The 23,084-nt window shown below is 43.4% G+C and overlaps 1 protein-coding gene across 2 annotated transcripts in view; it reads left to right on the top strand.

Moving 5' to 3' along the window:
* MSRA (methionine sulfoxide reductase A) overlaps positions 1-22,761 on the top strand; it is a 266,247-nt gene extending 243,486 nt beyond the window's left edge. For both annotated transcript variants that reach the window (XM_052693598.1, XM_052693591.1), the window contains one exon: positions 21,921-22,761. In XM_052693598.1, the coding sequence (XP_052549558.1) occupies positions 21,921-22,085 (165 nt within the window). In that variant the 3' untranslated portion in view covers positions 22,086-22,761. The remainder of the gene's footprint in view (positions 1-21,920) is intronic.
* Positions 22,762-23,084: the final 323 nt, after the last annotated feature.

Genomic DNA, 23,084 nt, shown 5'->3' with positions numbered 1-23,084 from the left:
TGTGCAAATACATCCTGGGATGTATATTTACGAGATTAGCCTGCAGGCTGTGTTCCATAATCCTGCTTTTTGCAGCTCTCACAAAGCCCATAGCTGGCTTGCTATACATGGTTCTGGGTGATGCCCATCAACAAAAACATAGATCAGCTGGCATGTGATGTAGGGGAAAGCAATAAGGATGATCAGAGGCTGGAAGATATTGGTCAAATGTGCATCAGAACAAATGGAGATGTGTCTGTTGCTGTTATGGGACAGTAGGATGACCTGAAAAGCCCATGTAAACAATTTGATACTACGGTAGCTCTCGTCTTTGTTGACATGAATGTGTTTTATCAACTCATTTCTGCTGTTCAGGGTCAAAGTAATGAGTGAGAATATGAAACAGGGTTAGTCCTAAGGATGTTCCTTGAATAACTTGAGTTCTGATCTTCCCCCTCTACCATTTCACTTCAATTTAGGATGTTTTTCTGCCATCTTTCCTTTAGCCAGAGTCCTTGTGCATCTTCACTTTCATCGTTAATGTTTTCCCATCTGAGACAAAATCAAACACATGTATTTTCAGTATTAAAAGTCATCACAGAGATGTTCAGTTTAGGTTTTCCAGAAAATTCAGAAGGTTCTGTCCCTTCTAGGGAAACTCCCATGGGTGCTAATATTGCTTAAAGTGGTGTTTTGTGCCAATCTGTCAGATGTAGGTGTTATGTCTGCTTCTGTTACGTATGCTGAATACACAGGGGCTCAAACTCCTGTGTTTGTTAGTGCAAATTGAACTTAAGTGTTGGAGTAGGCAAGGCAGTTATGGTAGTCATTTGTAATATAGTAGGGATTTTGTATTTGCTGTGGCTTTCCCTCTTTAGACGGGCTATAAAATGCAGGACGTAGCTAACACACGTAACATGAAAAATTCCTGTGGAAACAAATGATCAAGTAGAATGTTAATTCCAACCTTCTTCTTTCTGAGTGCTGAGGAGGCAGGCCTATATAATCCATTCATTCTATACTTTGTGAAATTTCTTTAACAGAATGGGAATCTCCTATGGGAACTTGATTATCTTGTTGCTAGAAATCAGTCCAAAATCTAAAGGAAGCTTCTTTCTGTTTCATGTCCTTTCCTGTTTCACTGCACTGGGAGTACAGAAGTGGTTAAATCTCTCCCTTCCCATCTTGCAGATGCACACACGTAAGAGCAACCACCACTTTACACAGTGTGTCTGCTTGGCAACTTGTGAGAGTATTGCTGGCACATGGGAGAGACCTGAAGGAGTCAAGTGCAGCGTTAATGTAGGTTCCCAGCGGCTTAGAGGGAAGCTCATTACTGGCCTGGCTTGTGAGCCTTGTTCATTTACAGTAACGCTTTAAATATTTAATCGATCTCTTGTTCTTTCCTGTCATGAACCATTTTCCCTCAATTGATTCCTTTTTGGGGGGCAGAGGTGGTTGGGATGCATTTATGGTAGCGGAATTCTATCAATTACGCTCGTTAAGAGGCCAGGCACAATAGGCCAACGTGGAATTAGTCTAAGCCTCGTATTGTATTTTTTGCCCCGGGTTCTCGAAGCACTTTAGAAGCACTAACTAGATAAAAGTGAAGAGCAAAGCTGTGATGAAAGTTGAAATGTCTCTGTAAGTTCCCAGGAGCTGCTGCTTTGGAGACCTCGCTGCAGAAGCAACAGGATTATCTCCTACGTAGTGTTCAGCCAACTCAGCTTCAGCCTTTCTGGGTTTCCCGTCATGATGAGGGATGGGATGGATTCTACCTAGAGGGAAGGAAAGGCTGTGGTGAGAAATGCCGCTTTTTCAAGCCAAAAGGTGTGTGGTCTTCTCACTTTCATCTCCTGAGACTCCTCAGTAGGTCAGGCAGTGCTGCGGCACCACTGGGGCTGTGCATAGATCTTGGAGTACAGTGTGGCTTTGTTCTTGATGAACATGTTAGTGCTCTGTAAACTCTATAAAGAAGAAACTGAGGGGAGTTTGCTTTTCAGATCAGAGAAGATAATAAGAAAGCTTTGGTAGCTGGAGGTAAATACTCTCAGTGGGCAGGCAGAAGTGGATTTCAGTACAGGTACTTTAAGATAGGAGAACAAAATGGGTGTTCAGAGCTGTTGCTGGGCCTGGCAAGTTCTGTGCCATTCTTGGTAAATGTGGAAATCACCTTTAAATTATGTTGTTCTCAAACGGAATGAAATTCCCTGCGCTATTTCTCAGTTGCTATTGATTTTAATGTTATTGATTTGCCAAGATATGCTTAGATACTTCAGGTATTCCCACATCATCTAGTTTTGTGCTGCCAGTCTTAAATCTAAACATCTTCAGTTACCTGAAAAAAGAAATAAATATCAAACCAACCCAAACCTGTCCTGTTCCCTAGTAACTTAGCGTGAAGTGCTATCCTACAAGTGTTTTTCTTCATATCACAATGATACAGTACGTAAGAAATAGAAAGACAGGTTCATGCTTTGTGGGAACAGCGTGTTTTCGTGTATAGGAGTATTTGCTTTTCAACACAATACTTGGTAATACTATCCACCATCATGCAGCCTTTGAACTCCAAAGCTAGTATCACCTAACTACAAGGACCAGTGTCTGTGCAGCTCTATTTACGTTATTACTATTTAAGTAAGCATTTAAGCAGCAAGCTCTGAATGCAGTTAAATTGCAAAGACAAATGCTGCTATTGTCATTATTGATGGTATACGTCCTTGATACAAGTGCTGTATCTCAAGGAGTATTCATGCAGTCATCCTCTGCTGACTTTCTTGGCACCATTCATTCCAGTTTTGTTTGGTAAGTGGTGGAGTCTTTGAATGAAGATGCAACATTTCAATTACTCATCTCTTTTCTTTTTTAGAAATTGTCAAGGGATAAGAGCTGTGATTGTAATTGAAAATATCACTCCAAAGCCTCAAAACGATTACAATTGAAATTAAAATCATATTATTTTACTACCACTGGGCTTCACCTTGAAAATTCATGCCCGACTTCCAAAGAATGATGTGTCAATGGCTATGAATAATCTTTGAGAATTTTGGCAAATATAGAATATTTATAGAGTCCTTAGAGTTGGAAGGGACCTTTTAAAAGTCATCCTGTCCAACTCCCCTGCAATGTACAGGGACATCCACAGCTCCATCAGTGCTTTGAGCCCCATCCAGCCCAGTCTAGAAAATCTCCAGGGATGGGGCACCACCAGCTCACTGGGCAGCCTGTGCCAGTGCTTCACCACCCTCACTGTAAAAGACTTTTTCCTTATATGCAAGATTTGGACCACTCATTTTCCTATATGGCCACAGAAGGAGAAGAAGGAAAAAAAAAGGAATTCTGAGTCTTTTAGCTGCAGATTTCATTTGCTTTGGCTTGTAATCACTGTCAGAAATTTTGGTACAAGATGCAAGAGTGTGGAAATAATGGGTTCTTCTACAGTCATTGAAGAAGTCACTTCTGGATTGCCAGGCAAATTTTAGGAATCACAGAATCATAGAATCATAGAATGGTTGGGTTGGAAGGGACCTCAAGGATCATGAAGCTCCAACCTCCCTGCTGCAGGCAGGGCCACCAGCTTCCACATCTAATTCTAGACCAGGCTGCCCAGGGCCCCATCCAACCTGGCCTTGAACACCACCAGGGATGGGGCATCCACCGTACCAAGCTCCTTTCTTGGGATGAATTTCTCTTGATTTGAACTGGAGAGGAACCATGCTGATGAATTCCAGTTCTGTGGGAGGTTCTCAGCATGGAGCTGCTGCTACGGTTCTTGCAGAGATTTTAGATGGAGCCGTCCCCCACCAGCCACCCTGTACTGACAGCTCAGATATAAGCATAAAAAAAATATCTTCACATAAGCAGAAGTTGACTGCTAAACTAGTGAATGGGTGAAAGAGAAGTTCCTTCCAACCTCAGCCTTGCAGGTGAAGCTAGATGTTCCCCATTTTAGGGATGTCTGACAGTTCTTCTCTTCCTCGCCTGATTGATATTTCAGCAGGCATCAATTTTGAGGAGGGGGGAGGGAGGGGTGGATTATTTCATGCCACTTTTCTGCCTCCTCAAAGTGATATTTTTTTAAGGATCCAGCCAAAATTGTTCAGAGAAGGAAGCTGAAGAAAAAACACGTTGTTTTCAGCACTAAAATATTTCTCCTGACCTATCTGCGAGCAGTTCTGGTGTCTCCCTGCAGTGGATCAGGGATCTGAAACTCAATGAGAAGACGTCTTCTGTGCATGTTCTGCTTTTTGATCTCCCCGTGGAAACTTCCCTTGGCTTTCTTAATTTACAAATGTTTACAAGAACCTTTCCACCCCTCATCAACAGAGGTCATAGAATTGAATTGGAAGGGACCTTCAAGGCCATCTGTCCCACTCCCTGCACTGAGCAGGGACACCCACAGCTCCATCAGTGCTCAGAGCCCATCCAGCCTGACCTTGGCTGTCTGCAGGGACGGGGCATCCACCTCATCTCTGTGCAACCAGTGCCAGTGTTTCACTACCCTTGTACTAAAAAACTTTTTTCCCTATATCCAGTATAAATCTTCAATCTTTTAGCATTTCCCCTTGCCCTGTCCAGACCCAGGGGCCTCGGCCACTCCTCAGACCCTTTGACCTCCAGACCCCATAAACCTGGCAGTAATGACTGCATCCATAGAGAGGGCTGTAAACTCCAAGGAGGGGAAATGGGATGGAGGAGGCCTGTTTCCTTGGAGAGATTTAATGGGGTCCTGCACCTCCTGATTTCCCATATTAACAAAGCTTTAAAAATAAGAGCCATGTTAAGCTCAGCACAGCAAAGTTCTTGTTGCTGGACTGGAATCCACATTCTTAGTGTTAGGTATTGGAAGGGAACAAGACACGCATGCCTTCTGAACAGAAAAAGAAAGGAAATCAAGCTGCTTTCATGTAGCCCTCGTAATTATTTTTCTCCTGTTGTTCAGAATTCAAGTTTAAAAAAAAAAAAAAAAAAAGAAAAGAAAAAAAGAGGACTCTAACATTTACTGGCAGTAATCATTTCACCATCTGCTCCGACGTACTGCTTCCAGAACACACGTCCTCAGCTGCTGAGCACTTCGCTCTCTGTTCCCTTCCTTTTGGAGGCAGGGATGCCAGCAGTTCCTAAACTGTAACAGCATGAACAAAGCTTTTTTTTTTTTTTTTTTTAGTTTTTCTTTTTATTAGTATTATTATTTTTTTTAATATATATTTTCCCACTGGCTGGCATTTTATTCAAATGCAGTTAGGACTTTCTGCTGTCTTCTTTCAAAGATGGAGCAATTCCTTCTTCGTCTGAGGGTGCCTATCAGTGGCAAAAATGTGGAATATGTAAATGTTTTCATATTTAAGAGTGTCCCAAGAGAGTTCACGCTGGAACTCCAGCTGCTCTCAAGGGTGGATTTAGAGGAAAAGATGGGAAAGATTTCCTAGTGGGGTGCTCTCAACATAGGTCATTGACACCTTTGATTTCTGCTCCCATCAGTCCTATTCCTGAGCTCAGCACCCTTCTTTCTCATGCTTTCTCTCTGGCATCTTCATGGTACAGCAGCACATCATATGAACCAGGAGGAGGTGTACCTGGCTGGCAGACAGGCTTTGCTGCCTCCAAGCTCCCTTCAGCTGATGCTGAGCAGAAGCACTTAAGTAAATATGTGGGTAATTTAGAGGGCAGAGGGTAACATTAATTAGCTCATCCTGTCCTTGACTGTTTCTGTGTCACTGACTCCCTAATCTATGACTCTTGCCTTTTCTATTGTTCTTTCTCATGGCAATAATAACCCACGATCTCGGTTTGTACATTTAAATTCAGAATGAAAAATCATCCATCAGTGAAAGCCCCTGTTCAGTTTTCCCACTGTACAGCCAGTTCTTTACAAAGAAATGAGCCAGAGTGAATTCAGAGCCCATTAGGCATATCCCAGGAGGCACGAATCTATATGCTTACAGATGTGCTTACAGATTTAAGTCTGCATTAAGAGAAGAACAAAACCTGCTTGACCGAAGGTATTTGTTGTAAAACACAATTTAGAGTGCAGATTTATACCACTGAGTGACTCTGTGGGATGGCTGCATGTGATTTTATGTTTGTTTCACTGCGTCAGGATCAAATTTGCTCCTTTACAAGCACAGGAAATGTTATTCCTCTGTCAGCCTCACGCACTTGTTCTGCTTTCCCTGAGCCATGCTGGTTACCTACCCAGGAATCAGGGTTTTTTAATCAGCATTTGATGCAGCTGAACTGTAATGCGGACTGCAGAGGTAATGGGCAATTAAGGCTGAGGCTTCAAAAACACTTTGGGAATATTCATTGTTTTCCTGTGATAGGACAAGGGGGAATGGTTTTAAACTGAGACGGGGGAGGTTTAGGTTGGATGCTGGGATGGAATTTTTTCACACAGAAGGTGGTGAGGCAGTGGAACAGGTTGCCCAAGGAGGCTGTGGATGCCCCATCCCTGCAGGCATTCAAGGCCAGGCTGGATGTGGCTCTGGGCAGCCTGGGCTGCTGGTTGGTGACCTGCACACAGCAGGGGTTGGAACTGGATGAGCATTGTGGGCCTTTGCAACCTAGGCACGCTATTTGTAAAGGTGTTATGCAAGCCAAATACTTGTTACTCTCATAGCACAGGGTGGTGATATGGGACAAATCAGGAGGTCTGAAACAAGGAAAGAAGTCCTTGGAAGGGAAGAAGGAGGCTAGAGGAGAAAGTAAAGAAACAGGGCAAAGAGGAAAGGAGGGACAGGGAAGACATTCTGACCTGGAGGAACCCCTGAGTATCAGTGTTTATTGCAAGTTTTCCTTGTGCAAAGAAAACTCATCCACTGACATCCTGCTGCTCCCATTACATAGATGCAACTCCTTATAGTGCCATTGTATCTCTTGCAGTTATTACTTATAGGCCTGTGTGGTAAGGGGATCTTTCTTTCAAAGAGTGGTCGGGCACTGGAATGGCTGCCCAGGGAAGTGGTGGAGTCGCCATCCCTGGCAGTGTTCAAGAGGCATCTGGGTGATGTGCTACGAGATATGGGTTAGTGCTTGTGGTGGTAATGGTGGTAGGAGGACGATTGGACTAGATGATCTTGTAGGTCCTTTCCAACCTTGCAATTCTATGATTCTATGCTTCTGTTATTATTCCTTCAGCAGAAGCACAGTCAGCACAAGCAAAGACTATGGGTAGTCACTTTGAGTCCATCTGTAGTGTCAGGCATGATGGGAGAGGCCGTGCTGACCTGTGGTCCTCAACGTATTGCTTGGAAGAGCATGGGAAATCCTTCCTGATGTCTCCCCTGTCCACTTGGAGCTGCCCAGATGGGAGATCCCCATGGCTTCCCCTGGGGAAATGGCAGCCTGGGTGGCATCTGCCGGTGCCTTTAGCCTCGGTGACAGCGAGGTTGGTGATTTTACACCGCTAGCCACTTCCTGATGAGGGCAAGCTCATAAAGGACCACTTGACATCCTGGGTGAGAGCCAAGTGCTACCTGCAGCAAGCCAACTCCAAAATGAAACTGATTTTTCTCTTACCTACATTCTGCATTCAAGCAGCTGCTCCTAACAGGTGCTCGCTCTCTTCCTAGCAGATGGCGACAGAAAAATGGGTTTGTTGGCAGGTTTCACCACAAAGCAGCCTTCTTATCGCACATATTGATGTGTATACAAACATACACACACACTATCAGGCTTTCAGTTAAAAAGTAATTCTCCTTCTGATTTAAGGGCAGTCACGTGGGGGCTTAGAAGGGACGGCGCGTGCTCTTGGCTTTTGCTGCATGGATCTGGAGGCATTTGTGGCTGAGCTGCCACAGCACAAACCGGTGAAAATTTGCCCATTTGATCGAGTCTTCTGCTGTACCTGAAAGCCCATGTGGTCGGAGGGATGTGCAGTGTTTGACTGCATACCTCTATATATATCAGTCTTGTGCTGGCTTAAATAACGGTGAGCTAGAAAGCCGGCAGGTTTGAGATAGAGACAGCCCTGATGGTTTTCTCTGTGCCATTGTTAAGGGTAACATAGCAGCAATACAAAAAGCAAATTCTTTCTCTCCTTAAATAAAGCAACCGACTGAAAACTGACAGTGGAGATGCAGCAATGAACTCGAACAAAGAAACACAACAGCAGTGTCTTATCGCCAGGAGACGCACCGGGGTTTGGAGTGCTCAGTGCGCTCCGCTCTGCCTCGGGGAAGTGTAGGGGGAGAGCATTTGTTCCACGTTCCTCACCCGAAGAGAGACAGCTGTCAGACAGATCCTCACATCCCAGCTCCTCCTCGACCCGATAGCTCTGATTCTGCCTGGTGAGGGCTGTAAGCTCAACAAAATGGTGCAGAGCTGTGCCAGATTCGGAGGGCTGCGGTGTCGGTCCAAAGCTCTTTCCAAGCCCATGTAAGCAGCACCAGGAAGACCCCATGCTCGCTCTGTTTTGCTGCTCATTTCAAACAGACAGCCCGAGCCAAGGCAACCAGATGAGGGTGACATCTGGCTATCAAACCTCTGCCAAGTCACTGCTGTTCTGTAGCTGGCAGGGAGATGCTGTGCTGCAAATGCCAGCTTCTCGCTGAAACACAAAGTGCATTCCCTGCATTTTCTTTGCTTCCTCTCCAGCCACAAACGGTTCGATATTTTGTTTTACTAATAGCCAAATCCAAATCTCCTTTCCAGGGGCATAAATCCACTTCATCAATTCTAGAGGGCTTATAGAACAAGTGGAATTTGACCCTGAAGTCAGAGATGGTCTCACATTTCTGTAGCTTGCTGACAAATTAACTTGTTGACTTAAAATCTCAGCTGCCTTCGTTCAAACATCCAATCCTTTCCTGTAGGGTACATTTGTGCAGATAGGAGAGCAGCTTGTATCTAAACTCCTCAGGCAGGTGGATAAGCTGGAGTAGCTCTGGAGGTCTCTTTCACTACTCTTTTTCTCTAAGCTGTATCTCTTTATATTGGGAAAAATTATTCATCAAACAGGCAGCCATGCACTAGCACAGGCTGCCCAGGGAGATGATGGACTCAGTGTCCCTGGAGGTGTTCAAGAACGATGGAGATGTGATACTGAGGGACATGGCCAGTGGGTATGGTGGGCTGGATCAGGTCCTGTGCAACCTGATCTAGCTTTGAATCATAGAGTCATAGAATCACAGGATGGTTTGGGTTGGAAGAGACCTTTAAGATCATCCAGGTCCAGCCCCCTGCTGTAGGCAGGGACACCTCCCTCTAGCCCAGGTTGCTCACAGCCCCATCCAAACTGGCCTGGAATGCTTCCAGGGTGGGAACATCCACAGCTTCTCTGGGCAACCTGTCCCAGTGTCTCACCACTCTTGCTGTGAAGAATTTCTTCCTGATATCTAGTCTAAATCTGCCCTCTTCCAGTTTAAAGCCATTTCCCCTCATCCTGTCACTACCTGCCCTTATAAAAAGTCCCTACTGAATGTGTCTGTTCATTGCAGGAGAGGTGGACTGGATGGCCTTTAAGGATCCTTTTGAACTCTAAATATGATTCTATGATTCTATGACTTAGGGATCTGAATGATCCTTTCCACCCTCATCACAGTGCACAGAGAATCACATGATTCTACATCTCTTTAGTAGGAAATCACTATAGCTTGTGAAAAAAATCATTGTAGTATGTGAAAGAAGTCTGTCACTAATCAAAGGTGCATGGAATTGGAAGAGAGCATGCGGGGCTCCCCATAATACATTGCTTTTTATTGCTCTCAGGAACAGTTTGATCCCAGCGACTCAGGCGAAGCTCATTCTGGGATGATGTGTGAAGGAGCTGAGCTGCATGATTTACCCTGCTTCCTTATGTAGAGTTCTCATTTTCACCCATCCCTCTGTGCTGCTGTACTCTCAGCACTCTTGGCAGCTGCCAGAGGGTGTGAAAGAAATAACTGCCCCAGTTTTTGCAGCTGGTATTGTGGCCAAGTGTGTTTCTCCACCTCTTCTGGTAAATTACTTCTGCTGCAGGCACAGTAACCACTTTGCAAAACTGAATATGCCCAAGCAAAGCTGGGGCTGTTGGGATGAATTTGCTTTGCAAAGGATGCAAGTTTTATTTCTACTTTTCCAGTTAGCCTCCGAAGTTGAACTTCTTTGCCATGTATTTTGCAGGCTCCAGGAGCACTGTGCTCTCGGTCTGCGGGCTTTAAGCAGAAGCCATCTGCTTTTGAGGGTACTCAAAGAAGTGCATATTAATACTTGAAAAGTGACTCATATCTTTTAGGATGTCTTGGGTGGACCAGCTTGCTATAGAAGCTTAGTCTAATTCCCATAGCCCACGTCAAAATCTTCACCAGAGAGTCCATAGCTGAGTAAAGACTAGAGAAACGGAATTAATTGTGTCTTATTTTGTCAACTGCAACTCACCAGCAGTTTTATCTTCCTAGCTAGCTTGTATGGAGCTGGTTTCAGAGGGATACATGTTTGGATGTGGCCCTAGTAAGATAATGCCGTGAGCAGCCCCATATTTAGGAGGTCATCATCATTTCTCATCAGATCTGCCAACCTCCTGAGCATGGCTGTGGTACACAGAGCTCACTGCAGGAAAAACGAGGTGTGTACATAACAGCATTATTTTGCCTTCTGTTCCAAGATCAGTTGATTTCAGTGCCACAACAGCAAAACCGATCTGTATGGAAATTCAGGGTTGAACATGCTGATTGAATGGTGATTTCATCTGCTGGCTCCATTTAGATCTCGTAAAGAGTAAATGCAACCCATAACAACTTTTGTAACGTTATCAAAAGTGCCCTTCTATCCATGCTGTAGTAATAGATAAGGATATTTTAAATTTAAATCAGATTTGATCAACGATTTGTCAAACTGGGGAAATCTCTGCATTGTGAGGCATAGATGCTGGTACCAAGCTTGAATTACATCTGGTGCTATGTAACTGCTCAAAGTGAAGTATCATTGTGAATCTGTATCATATATAGCTTTAGATGCTGTCCTTATCATATCGTTGTGCCATCAAAACATGTCTTCCTGTATAATAATCAGCTAAGCTGCAGAGCTATTGCTGCAGCATGTCATGTTTATGTGGGGACAAACGAAAAACAGTCAGTTTGATATAATTCAAGTGCTTGGGAGACAAAAAGCTAATTCAGGTTTCCAAAAGTGCGTTTGCAATTACCGTTAGTAAGCAGCTTAACCAACCTGAAAGCAAATGCTAAACGATCCAGATCTTAGTCTTATTAAGCCTGTGTGTTTCCTGCCACTTAAAAGTCTATCAAAAGCCTAAAGATCTGGGAAAATGAGATTTTCTGGAAGGCGAGCTTTAAAGTTTACCTCCTCCTTTTCTGAAAGGAGAAGGCGACGCCTCTGCTTGCATGCCGTTTCTGGAACTCAGACGGAGTGCGCACGTCACTGCTGCAGTGTTTCATGGAACATCCTTTGTTTATTCACACTGTGCCACTTTTAAACTTCAGATGTAAACAACAAAGGCTTCTTTGTATTTCACACTATCTCATACTTCACTACCTTGCAGAGTCCAAAGCCAAAACACTGTGCAATTTTACCCTCCTCACACTTTCTTCTGCTTGTTGGATGCGTTCTTCTATCCTTTCCTATTTATAGTAGCTGGAAAACTCCTTATTTTCTCCTTAAAATTTTTCCCTTGACTTTTCAGTCCTTGCTATGGGATTAAAATTGTATTCCTTGCAACTACTTTGAATATAATTTTAGTAGCAATTATGCACATATTCAAAAACTGAAGCAATTTGTCATCATGAAGGATTCAGATTGCTTTAGAGTGGTCAACCTGTCTGTGGTTTGGTATAGAGATGAAAATCTGTATAAAGACCCAGTGAACTCAGCTGGTCAGTCAGAAAGGGCAGCTGACCTGGGCTGGAAATGTGGCAGCACACAGAATAGGATGGGATGGTTCCCATTTTGAACCAGGATTCAGCTGGAAATTTCACAGAAATGAAGCAGCATGGGAACATCGCACCTCCACCACCAAGAGTTCTCCCCAGCCTTTACAATCATAGAAGGGCTTGGGTTGGAAGGAACCCCAAGAATCATCAAGTTACAACCTCTCTGCCACAGGCAGGGCCACCAATCTCCAGATCTGGTACCAGCCCAGGGTCCAGGGCCCCATCCAACCTGGCCTTGAACACCTCTAGGGATGGATGGAGAATCCACAGCCTCTCTGGGCAGCTGTTCCAGCACCTCACCACTCTCATAGGAAAGAACTTCCCTGACACACAATCAAATCCTTCCCTCCTTGAGCTTAAAACCATTCCCCCTTATCCTGTCACTGCCTACCCTTGTAAAAAATTGATACCCCCACTGTTTATAATCCTCTTTTAAATACTGGAAGGCTGCAATGAGGTCACCCCGCAGCCTTCTCTTCTCCAAGCTGAACAAGCCCAGCTCCCTCAGCCTGTCTTCATAGGAGAGGTGCTCCAGCCCCCTGATCATCTTTGTGGCCCTCCTCTGGACCTCTCCAGCAGCTCCACATCTTTCCTGTGTTGGTGGCCCCAGACCTGGACATTTTTTTACCATGGGGTAGGACCTCAGTTTTATGTTGCACTGGATATGCAGTGGGCCAGACTGCATACAATCCTGACCTATACATGTAGCAGAGATGAAATCATTTCAAGAAAATTGGAGAAGAGCCACACTGACTTTTTATTTTCCAAATGATACTCTGTCATGATCCCAACCCCTTACGATGCATTTGAGCATAGAAGAGATTTCTGATGAGCTCATTTAAGTAGAATATTTAACATACAGCCCAGAACAGGTTAGGCAGGTTGAATCAGAATGTCAATTTAGATGTGTTTGTTTGGGGCAGAAGATGGTATTGGTTGAAACCCTTAACCAGGGATGGTCAGAGGTGAGGTGGGTAATAGTCCTGCTGCTCCAGAAAGCAGGCTCTGGGCTTCCACCACAAACAACTTTAACCTCTACAGAGGGTGAACAATACCACCCAAATAATCTCCCAGCCTTCCAAAGATTATATGGTTTGGCATTACATGCTAGTGTCTGTGAGAGGCTGAATAGAAAAACAGGGCTTGTTATTAGAGGCACAGTAAGTGGTAGAGATGCAGGTTTCATCAGTTTCTACTGTAAGTATCTTTCAGATACTCTGACGTGCCAATTTTTGTGATTTCAGAAATAAGTTTTTGTGCTTGATGTCTGAAGGTTTTCCCCCACAGTTACAGCAGAAGTTTTCTCTGTATCTCTCCGTATAAGTTTAGGAAGAGATAAATTGTTTATTCATCTTAAAAATTTATCTTTCCTGAGAAGCTGTCATGCCAATGCACTGTGGAAGAAAAACTTGATATAAATCCAGTGTTAACTCCTGTTAAAAAAATAGAATGATTGCAGTGTAGGAGCTAAATTGAGCCCTCAACCTTAAGTATATTAAATCATAGGGTCATAGAATCATAGAATCACCAAGGTTGGAAACGATCTACAAGATCATCCAGTCTAACTGTCCACCAATCACCAATAGTTTTCACTAAGCCATATCTCTAATGAACATTTTTACTTCCACATTGCAACTCCCTGGAATGAAAAATAATTGCAGTGACTTCCATTTATTGCAGAGGATATTTGTGTCATGCAGGTTTGCAGTGTAGCATGGTGCAGAGATAACTGACCTAATGGAGGTGGAAAAGTCTTGTCAACAGAGCATGTTGATGTGGAGTTTTCCTTTGCTCATGGAGAACTTGAATTTGCCTCTTCTTAGCTTTATACTGCTGTTGGAACCAAGTTAGCTTCTCAGCATCCTTCAGGGTTGCTCTACATGAAGATACCATCTCATGTTTGCACTGGTTAGAAGATTCTGCACTGAGCTTCAGTGCTCCGTATGTGGGCTGTTACCAGTGTCCACATCTCGGTTTTGACTGGCCATTTTTCACTTCAGGAATATGAGGTAATGGATGAATGTTCAGTGAAGAGCAGTCTGCCGTCTCAAACCATGGAATAGATTTTACCTTTAGGTCCCTGCAAGTCAGAACAGGGCATATCTTTTCTTAGCCATCATCAATTATCCATGGGGGATGTGCAGTAAAAGGCTATTTGGCTACGTTAAAATTGTCTAGACAAACAGAACTTCCAACTCTCTCAATGTCTCCTTCAACACCTAATTAGTTCCCAGACGCTAGTTGAGCAAGAATGTCTTTTATCTTTGCTGATGTTGTCTTCCTATGCCTCCTAAATGCCCTCTGCTGCCTTTCTTCACTTTCATTTTCCATCCCACAAGAGAAGGCAAGGTGGGTGTTCAGGAAGCTCTGTGCTGCAGGTCAAGCTTGTAAAGACTGCAGGTCAAGCTGGTCTTGTTATACCAGTCAGTATCAGGAGCAAAAACTTTTAATCCAGAATTAGACTGATACGATAGAGAGTAGGACACAACTTCCTTTTCATTTCCAAAAGGAAAATAATAGAACTGCAGATTTTATGTCCCTGTCAGCTTCATTTCATATGATGTAGGACAATTTCACCATTTATCTTTTTGCAGTGCTGGAAGATGCGAAGAGGTCTGCCTGTACAAATGTGCCATTTCAGCTGGCGTAGCTGATTCTTGTGGGCAACGAGGAAGCATATTCAAATGTAAAAGAGGAGGAAATATCAGAGTAACTGCACCTCTGATCCTTCCTGCAGCTTCAGAGCATATCCACTTGGCACCTGGGCTGTGTTAATATCCAGGCTATCGGCCAGCAGTGATTTACCTTGGCAGGTCTGACATATATCCAGGCCCAGAAATTCCTTCCCCTCTGGCAGGGATGACTGACCAACAGCTTCCTTCAAGCTAAGTATTTATCAGAGAGAGCAGATCTTCAAACCAAGAAAACAGACTGCATATATATATATTTATATACGTACTGTTTTCCCCTAAGGCTTGTGAGGCTGTGTCTCCATCTAGGTTCAGATGTGCTCTGTTGTGTCTGGTTGTTTTTTTTTTTTCCAATAGGCTTACAGCTCCTACAGGTTTTGCAGTTTTATAGATTAGAATCAAGATTCTACTGCTTAGCACTTTGCACCATCATCTTTCTAAGTGCCTGTTGTATTTCTTTCTTATCTGCATTTTCCCTGTGCTGCCCTAGAATACAGTCATATAAACAATTCCAACAGAGCCATGTAACAGTGTTTTTCCTCTTTGACCAGGTTATGTGTGGTCCCTGTAGGATGACTTGCCTCCAGATTTATCCTGTGGTCACATACCAGCTAGTTTTCTCTCACAGCAAAGTCCAAAGATATGAAGCCATTGAGTTTCACCATTTCTGCTGTTCAATCCATATGCCCACGCTGTGAAGGATGCAGAATTTGTGCTAGCCCAGCTAAATCTTTCCCAGCCTCAATCTTGCCCAGTTTGCAATTGCAAAGTAAGTTCTCAAGGCTAGACAGCTTCCCTGCAAGGGTATTAATAATACTTAGAAATTACATAGCACTCCAAAGCCCTGTGCAAGCATTAGCTAATTGTGCAGCACTCCAAAGCCCTTTGCAAAACATGAGTGAATCAATTCTTGCAGCACCTATCAGATGCATCAGTGCCTTTCAGTTCCCTATACAGAGAGGTAAATGGAACCAGAGGAAAGGATCCTTGGCAGCATTGTTCTGCCCAGCTGGCTTGCTGTGGGTAAAAACTTGATTTTCAAAAAGAGGTCACCTCCACAGATGGAAATGCAGATTTTACCAGCTAGGCACGATTTCAGCCAATTGCATGGCTCTGCAGAGGTCATTGACATTGATTAGATTGGAAAAAACCAACCTCAGTAAGTGACATAGAGAAGACTGGGCCAGGCACAGCAAAATGAATTATAATGTTAGCTAGAATAGCAGGCGAATGTTTACCGGTGCAGTGCTCTAGCCAAATGAAGGCAGCACAAAGGAAACAATTTAACATGATATATCAGATATATCTCTGCAGAGAGGCTGTCTAAGGGAAGACAAGAGGTCTTCCCTTATCCCTACATGATACTTGGCAAATGAAAGAAAAGATGAAACATCCTCTTTCAATTGCACAGTGCTGAAGCTTTGCACTACTTGTTGTGTTAATTCCTCAAGCTGATCCTCACTGCAAGTCTGCCTTGCAGGAGAAGTGAATTTCAATGTTCATAGGATGACAGAATCATGAAGGTTGGAGAAGACCTCTGACATCACCAACCTCAACCCCAGCGCAGAGATTTTAGAGGGCCCATTGGAAATACAGAGGCGTCATGTAGCTTGTTGAGGCAGCAGACAACCTGCATGTTGAAGCTGAGTGTGTGCTTGCTTCTAAAGAGCATAGTGAATCACACAAGGATGATGCTATTTTTATTAAAAGCCACAGAATGCTAGAAACCAATTAATATACTCCACTGCTTCACTAATGCTTCTGCTCAGAAAATTAAATGGTTTCACTTAACAAAACCAATTTTAAAGCTTTTTCTGTCAAAATTACAAGTGGGTTCAACCCATCCTCTAAACTTCCATGAGCCATGCGGTTTCAGCACAACATACCAAAGCATCAGTGACTAAAGTCTATTCCATCAAGTATTTGGAGGTGCAAGAGTATCTGGCCTTTATGGCACAGTTCATCCCAAATTCTTAAAGCACTCTGTAAGTATTAGCTGCTCCCATCTGAATATAAACAAGGAGCCACACACCTTGAATGTGTTGTTGCCATGCTGGTACGTCAAATGATTAAATATTTGACATACTTTGGCTCACTGTAGTCAGCTGGCTACCAAAAGATGAAGCAGCAATTAATGTCAATTCAGAGGGCAGCAGCAAATCCAAATGGAGAAGAATTGTATGCTAAATATTGTTGCTTGGGAATAAGTGAAGAACAACCCTCTGGTTGCACTAGTTTGGTTTATTCCTTGGCAGACTACCATACAATCTCCCTGGCTGAAGGACAGCCCATCACGAGGCATAACTGAGCAGAAGTGCTGCCAGTGAAACAAACTGATTTCACTGACATGCAGTCTGCAGTGCACCCCAGTGACCAGTGCTAGGCCTTGAGTGAGGCAGTAAGAACATGTGGAAGATGACACTTTCTATGCCAAAGAGTAGGAGGTCCCTTAAAATCTAACTGTGTTTGCACATTGTGGGTACCTCACACTGCAGCTGAGATGGGACTGTGAGTACTGGATTGGGTGACAGATGGTTGGAGAGCCAACTGGCATAGTGCAAATGGGAAAATAATAGGGTTTGATTGCTGCAGTCCATTGTGGTTTTGAGCCTATGAGTCCAAAACCACTACTAGTTCACTCATGTGTTTTCCTTATGAAAGTTGAGTATTTTACATATCAGTGCTGGAGACTGACTATGCTTGTGGATGCTTGAGCTGTCTAAAGAAGACATGGCACAGATAACACCGTAGCAGAAAGCTGCAAAATTACTCACGTCCATATTCACAACTGAGGAATGTGGGGCTTCCCACACTGCATCATGGTTACAATTTGGAGAAACTGTCTCAAGTACAAGCTACAAAAGGGATTCAAGGTAGAGCTGCTCAAGGGTGGGAGATCAGTGCACACACATGGATGTGTGGTGCTTGGCTACAGGTAGGAAAAGAACATAAATTAGAAAGGGATTCCACACCAGCATCGTGGGTAAACAGTGATCTAAATTAGACCTGCTAGCAAAGGGCTGGAAGATGGGCATCTCTGAGATGATCCAGCAGAATTAAAGGCATTTTACACTGCAGGCTGAGTATCAGAAGTTGATGGACATGCACAGAATGTGGCATTTCAGAGAAGAGTCCATGTGACTTTAGAAGAGGCAACTTGTGTCTTGCAGATACGCTTTTTTGAAGAGATGAGCTGAAAAAAAGGCAGACAGCTGCTGAGGATTAAGAGGAAAGTTTTTCTTTTGAATAACTGGTTATAGGTAGGAAATAAAAGATACAAATAACAGGGCAGTTTTCACAATGAAAGGAGATTACCAGGTATCTGTCCTGGGAACTGGTGCAGTTCAATATCCTCATAAAAGAGCTGAAAAAGGGAGACCGTCATCAGTGATGGACTGAAATCTGCTGATGGCATAGAGTTATTCCAAGTAAGCAAAAGTAGACATTGCGACAAAAAGCCGCAGAAGAACTTGACGATATCAAATGTCTGTGCAATAAAATAGCTGCTGAAATTCCATGTTGATGAAAGTCAAGTGCAGTCACAATGATAGGGTTTAAATTAACCCGCGAAATAAGTCCTGGTGCCATTGCAGATGGTCCTTTGAAAACGTCTGCTCAGTGCTGAGCAGAGGTCAGAAAGGCAAGTGGAATGCAAAGAATTTCTGGGAAAGAGACGGGGAATGAAAGAGAAAATGTAAGTGCAGCACTGAGTAAATCCGTGGTGATTTTGTATAGAGTGCAATTCCAGTCACCCCATCTCAATGAGGCGCTAAAATAGAACCAGAGAGGATGCAGAAGAGGGCAAGAAGGCTGACCTGAGTTATGGGTGGGGAGTCTAAACAGCCTGAGCCCCTGAAGCCTGCAGAAGAAATGAATGAACGGAATGAAGGCAGAGAATCAAGATCCCTATGCAAAGAGCAAGTAAGAATTATTTTTTGTGGCAGAGGCTGTTCTGTGTAATGACATGGCCTGGCAACAAGTTTTAAGCAAACTTTTGCAGGCTCTAATAAATTACAAAACTCATCAAACAAAACCTTTCACATTCCAGAAGTACAAGTTGCTTAAAAAAGTGGTGGTGCTGAGGTTCCCAGTGCAGGCTCCAAGGCTTTTGTCTTCCACGACCGACCTCAAACATCAAAATGACTGTGTTCTCTTCATCCATTTTGGTTGGGCAGGACTTGGGTTCTGGTTTGGTTTGGCTTCTGTTCTAAAACCTGCAAGGTTTTTCGGGGCTGGGTTGTAATCAGATAGGGGATGGTTGTACTCTTCCACTGTGATCTCTTGAGTTGTGAAAGCCACAGAAGTCCCTTGAATATATTAATGAGTTAGTTCTATCTTAACTGTAGTGGGATACCTGGGGGAAAAATGATCCAAGAGTACTTCAAAAATTTCCTGCACTCTGTGAAAGGTCCCAATGGTGGATTATAGAATCTTATCATGGAATCATAGAATGGTTTGGGTTGGAAGGGACCTTTAAAGGCATCTACTTCCAACCCCCCTGCTGTAGGCAGGAACACCTCCCACCAGACCAGGTTGCTCACAGCCCCGTCCAGCCTGGTCTTAAATGCCTCCAAGGAGGAGGCATCTATGAGCTCCCTGGAGATATTATAAGAGAATTACCTTCTCTTTCACTCTATTCTTCCCATTTCTGCATGCAAAAGCTTTTGGCTGCCGCATGGTGCTGGGAGCTCACACTGGATAGCTTGGGAATTGTGTGGACTAAAAAGCAAGGACCAAAAAGTCTGCTAGAACAGGATTATTGTCAAATTACATCTGCCTTGGCGGCAGGAAATCAATCAAGAGTGTGCTGATTTACACCTGCCAGAGCCAACACATCATGAACTTCATCATCTTTCCCGGTGATGTTTTTATCTTTGCACTGACACAGTCAGTGAGAGGAAAATATTTTCCCATTTAAAATCAAAACATTCAAGGTAGTGTTTGGCAAAGCACTGGAGCCTGGGGTTCCCGCTGATTCTGACAACAGTGCTGGTATCTTTTGCTAATGACCAAAGAGCAACATAATGAGTTGTCTTGGGCTTCTGCTCTATTCAGCGTGCAGCGTTTTAATAGGCTGTTAGTAATTCTGAAAGGGATAAATGATGTTTATGCCCCCTCGTGGTATGTTACTGAACGGAATGGATTTTCTAACTGGAAAAAAAAAATTAAAAAAAAAAAAAATGAGGCCAATGATGGAAAAGTCCCAGGTAAAAATCTGTAACAAGTAGAAAAATACCCATCCCTCCAGCAGCATCCTAATGACTCAGACAAGGAGGAAGCCAATTTTGCAGCATTTTCAGCAGCAAGTAAATGACTAATGCCCATGATGACAGAGCCTGTGCCATCTTTCTGTGGTGAAGATAATGTCAAAAGTGCTTTTCTTTGCTAGAAATGTTAGGAAACCAGTGAAACACAGCTTCCTTAGAGCAGTTGTGTTGACATCTCTATGTGTCGGTTGTTGCCAATCTGTTGTGATACAGGACTTCATGCTTTCATCTTCTTTGCTAATACATCTGGCACGTAATAGCCTGGTTCCCTTGGGACAAAACCCGTCCCGAAGATGAGAAATATTGTTCAGTGATTTTGTGTGGGAAAACAAGATTGGAATCCTGTGAAATAGGGCTTGTTATCTCTGTGCTCAAATGTGGGATCACAACATTGCTTAGCTAGTCCACAACTTCCTTATCTGCACTGAGAATTTAGATGTCAGGTTTTGAATCAAAGGGCTCCCCACGCAAGTCCATCACGGATTTTGTAATCTTATTACTTAAGCCCTGATAGAAAGCTGAATACAGCCAAATGTGTCTCCAGGAAGTGGAATTACCGGAGTGCATTGGACTGGTGTCAGCCTTGTCTGGCAGCTAACTCCTGAATGGTATCAGTACTCTGCTACACTGAGGCAAGAGCTAAGAAACCCTGTTGTTTGGTATTTTAAGGCTCTTTGGCTCCAAATAATCACCTTTTAATGTTTAAATACTTGTTAATGCTTCATTTACATACTTTCTTGACTTGTCATCCTTCTCTTTGAGCAGTGACCAGGGATGTAGGAGACCACTGGAAAAAGAAAAGGAATGATTTCCTTTCCATGTGCATGATGAGTCTGACCAAAAGAGTGGGTTTAAATGAAAGCTGTGGGCTTAATCCTGGCTAGGCCAGGATGGAAAATACTGGAATGCAATCACTGAGTAACCAGAAGGATGTCCATCTCTGAAGATCTCTGAGAAGTAGTTAGACAAAGGTCTGCTGGCTGTTGTGAGTTGTATTTGATGAAGGAAGTCGGATTGGATGACTTCCTGCAGGTCCTTCCAGGTCTGCTTTTATGACGTGGTGGCTTCCTTTTATTGTTTTTATTGCCAATATGACGAGATTTGTCAGGTACACATTTGTCAGGTAATCAGCTTATCTGCTAATGCTTTCTTCTTAAAGCCCATCTTGCTGTCAATTCTGGCTGACAGCAGCACAGATCTACCAATGTCCAGGGCTTTAGAAATATACTTTACAACAGTAAACACTAGCCTGACACCAATTAAAGTGCTTATAAGATTATCATGGACTGCAGTGAGCAGTCCCCACTGAGATGAGATGAGAACTGGCTCCAAAAGGTTGGTGCTTAGCAATTTCCTTAGAAATGAAAAATTCAGTAGGTAAAATGACATGGCAATTCATATGAAAAAGAAGTTTCCTCTATCAGAAAACCTCCAGGAGTTTTGAATTCAGCTAGGGATATCAGAAAGAAATTTCAGTCTAATTTGAAATTCCCACCCACGTTCCTTCTCCTGTCCCTGCCAAGTGATTGCTGCTACTGGTCCACTCACTGGCAGATCTTCTTTCAGAAGTGAGACACAATTTGTCTAAAAAATACCTTTCTGTTCATGATGGAATCATCCATTTTGAAGGAAGGGTTTGCAGAGACGGTGAAAAGAGCCTGAATGTTCTTATTTCCCTCTGTTGTCAGTGGGGCTCAAATTTCATCCCGAAATTTTTCTTGGCACGAATGACTGAACAATGTATTTCAGAACTGAGACATTGGCCAAGAGAAGTCCTTGGACACCTGCAAAGCCTTGCACATCTCTTTTCCACTTGTATTGGTGGCACCACATCTCTCCCTGGTACTGCTCATGAAGAGAACAAATGTGTGGCGATAGCAAATTAAACAAATGAGCCATTAAAAATGAAGGGTGCACTGCCCCTTCTCTCCGACACGTATTTTGGTGCCCACAACCTCTTCTAGAGAAATCACAAGGATAAAAGGCTCTCAGAGATGTGCTGTAAGTGTGGTCCAGGCACTGAGAGATGCCTGTGGTTCCTTCTGAGAGGAAACCGTATGTCATTCATCAGCAGGGAAGCCAACAAACCACTAATGGATCTCCATGTTGTCTCTTGACAGGTATTGACAGAAAGCGGTTTTGGTGCCATCACAACAGAAATCCGGGAGGCTCCGGAGTTTTATTACGCTGAAGATTACCATCAGCAGTACCTCAGCAAGAACCCCAACGGATACTGTGGCCTCGGGGGAACGGGGATTTCCTGCCCAATCGGGATCAGGAAATAGCTTGTGCTCATGGCACCTCCAGTGCTTTGTTCTAGAGAGTTGTTCTGAAAAGGCCGACAGCGATGAGAGGTGTTCCGGTACCCACAGCATCAGCACATCAAGATTTGGGATGGCTTGCTGTAATCTGAGCAGTTTCCTGTTCATTGACATTAAAAGCCAAGGAGATATGGAAATTTTGCTTGCTGGCCAATGCAGCTTCTTGCTCTGTGCAGTTCCCTGATTTCCTCATAAGCTTGAAATTTAGAGAGGAAAGAAACTTCTTAAAGTTTGGCTTGAAAAAACGCTGTTAAAGGGATGGATTATGGAGTGGCTGCACCCATTAAGCACTTTGCATAGCTAATGTCTATAGGCATACTTATTTTCTTGGATTGATGAATTTGTTCATGCTTTAGCTTTGACTTCTGGAGACATGGCTGAGCTCATCTTAGCTATCACAACCCTGTAATTTGATGTCTTTGAGAATGATGAATTTAGAAGATCAGTAGTTCTCTCACAATTCCACTTTTGCTGCAACGTGTAATATCACCTATAGTGCCTATTTTCTGAAGCAATTTTAGTAAGAAAAAGTAAAAATTGTAATGTGATACTTTTGACAGTTCCAAAAAATGTACAAACACAGAAAGAAATCAATTTGGTTTCCTGCACTACAATAAATTACAAAGACAGGAAAGAAAAATGCTATCTCCAGTGTGTTCCATGGCTCTAAATATATGTCTGGGTAGATCTGGAAAAGGTATCAAATATGAGAAAAGTCTGCAGCTTACTAATTAAACACCAGGGCTTTTCAAAATCAGTATTATTATGCATGACACTATAGAGGTGTATGCTAAGTGTACTGTAACTTAATTATTCCCATGATTAGCTATTTGTACTTCAGTAGCTTGTGATGTCACCGCCAAGATTTTCTGGTCAACTGGAGAGGTCCCAAAGGGTTGAAGACTTGCCACTGTGACTCCCATCTACAAGAAGGTTCCTAAAGAGGATCTGGGGAGCTGCAGG

This window comes from Tympanuchus pallidicinctus, unplaced genomic scaffold (genome assembly GCF_026119805.1).
Source record: "Tympanuchus pallidicinctus isolate F22 unplaced genomic scaffold, pur_lepc_1.0 scaffold1, whole genome shotgun sequence".
Lineage (NCBI taxonomy): Eukaryota > Metazoa > Chordata > Aves > Galliformes > Phasianidae > Tympanuchus > Tympanuchus pallidicinctus.
The sequence above is the reverse complement of the archived record's forward strand: the minus strand, read 5'-3'. Positions and strand labels throughout refer to the sequence as shown.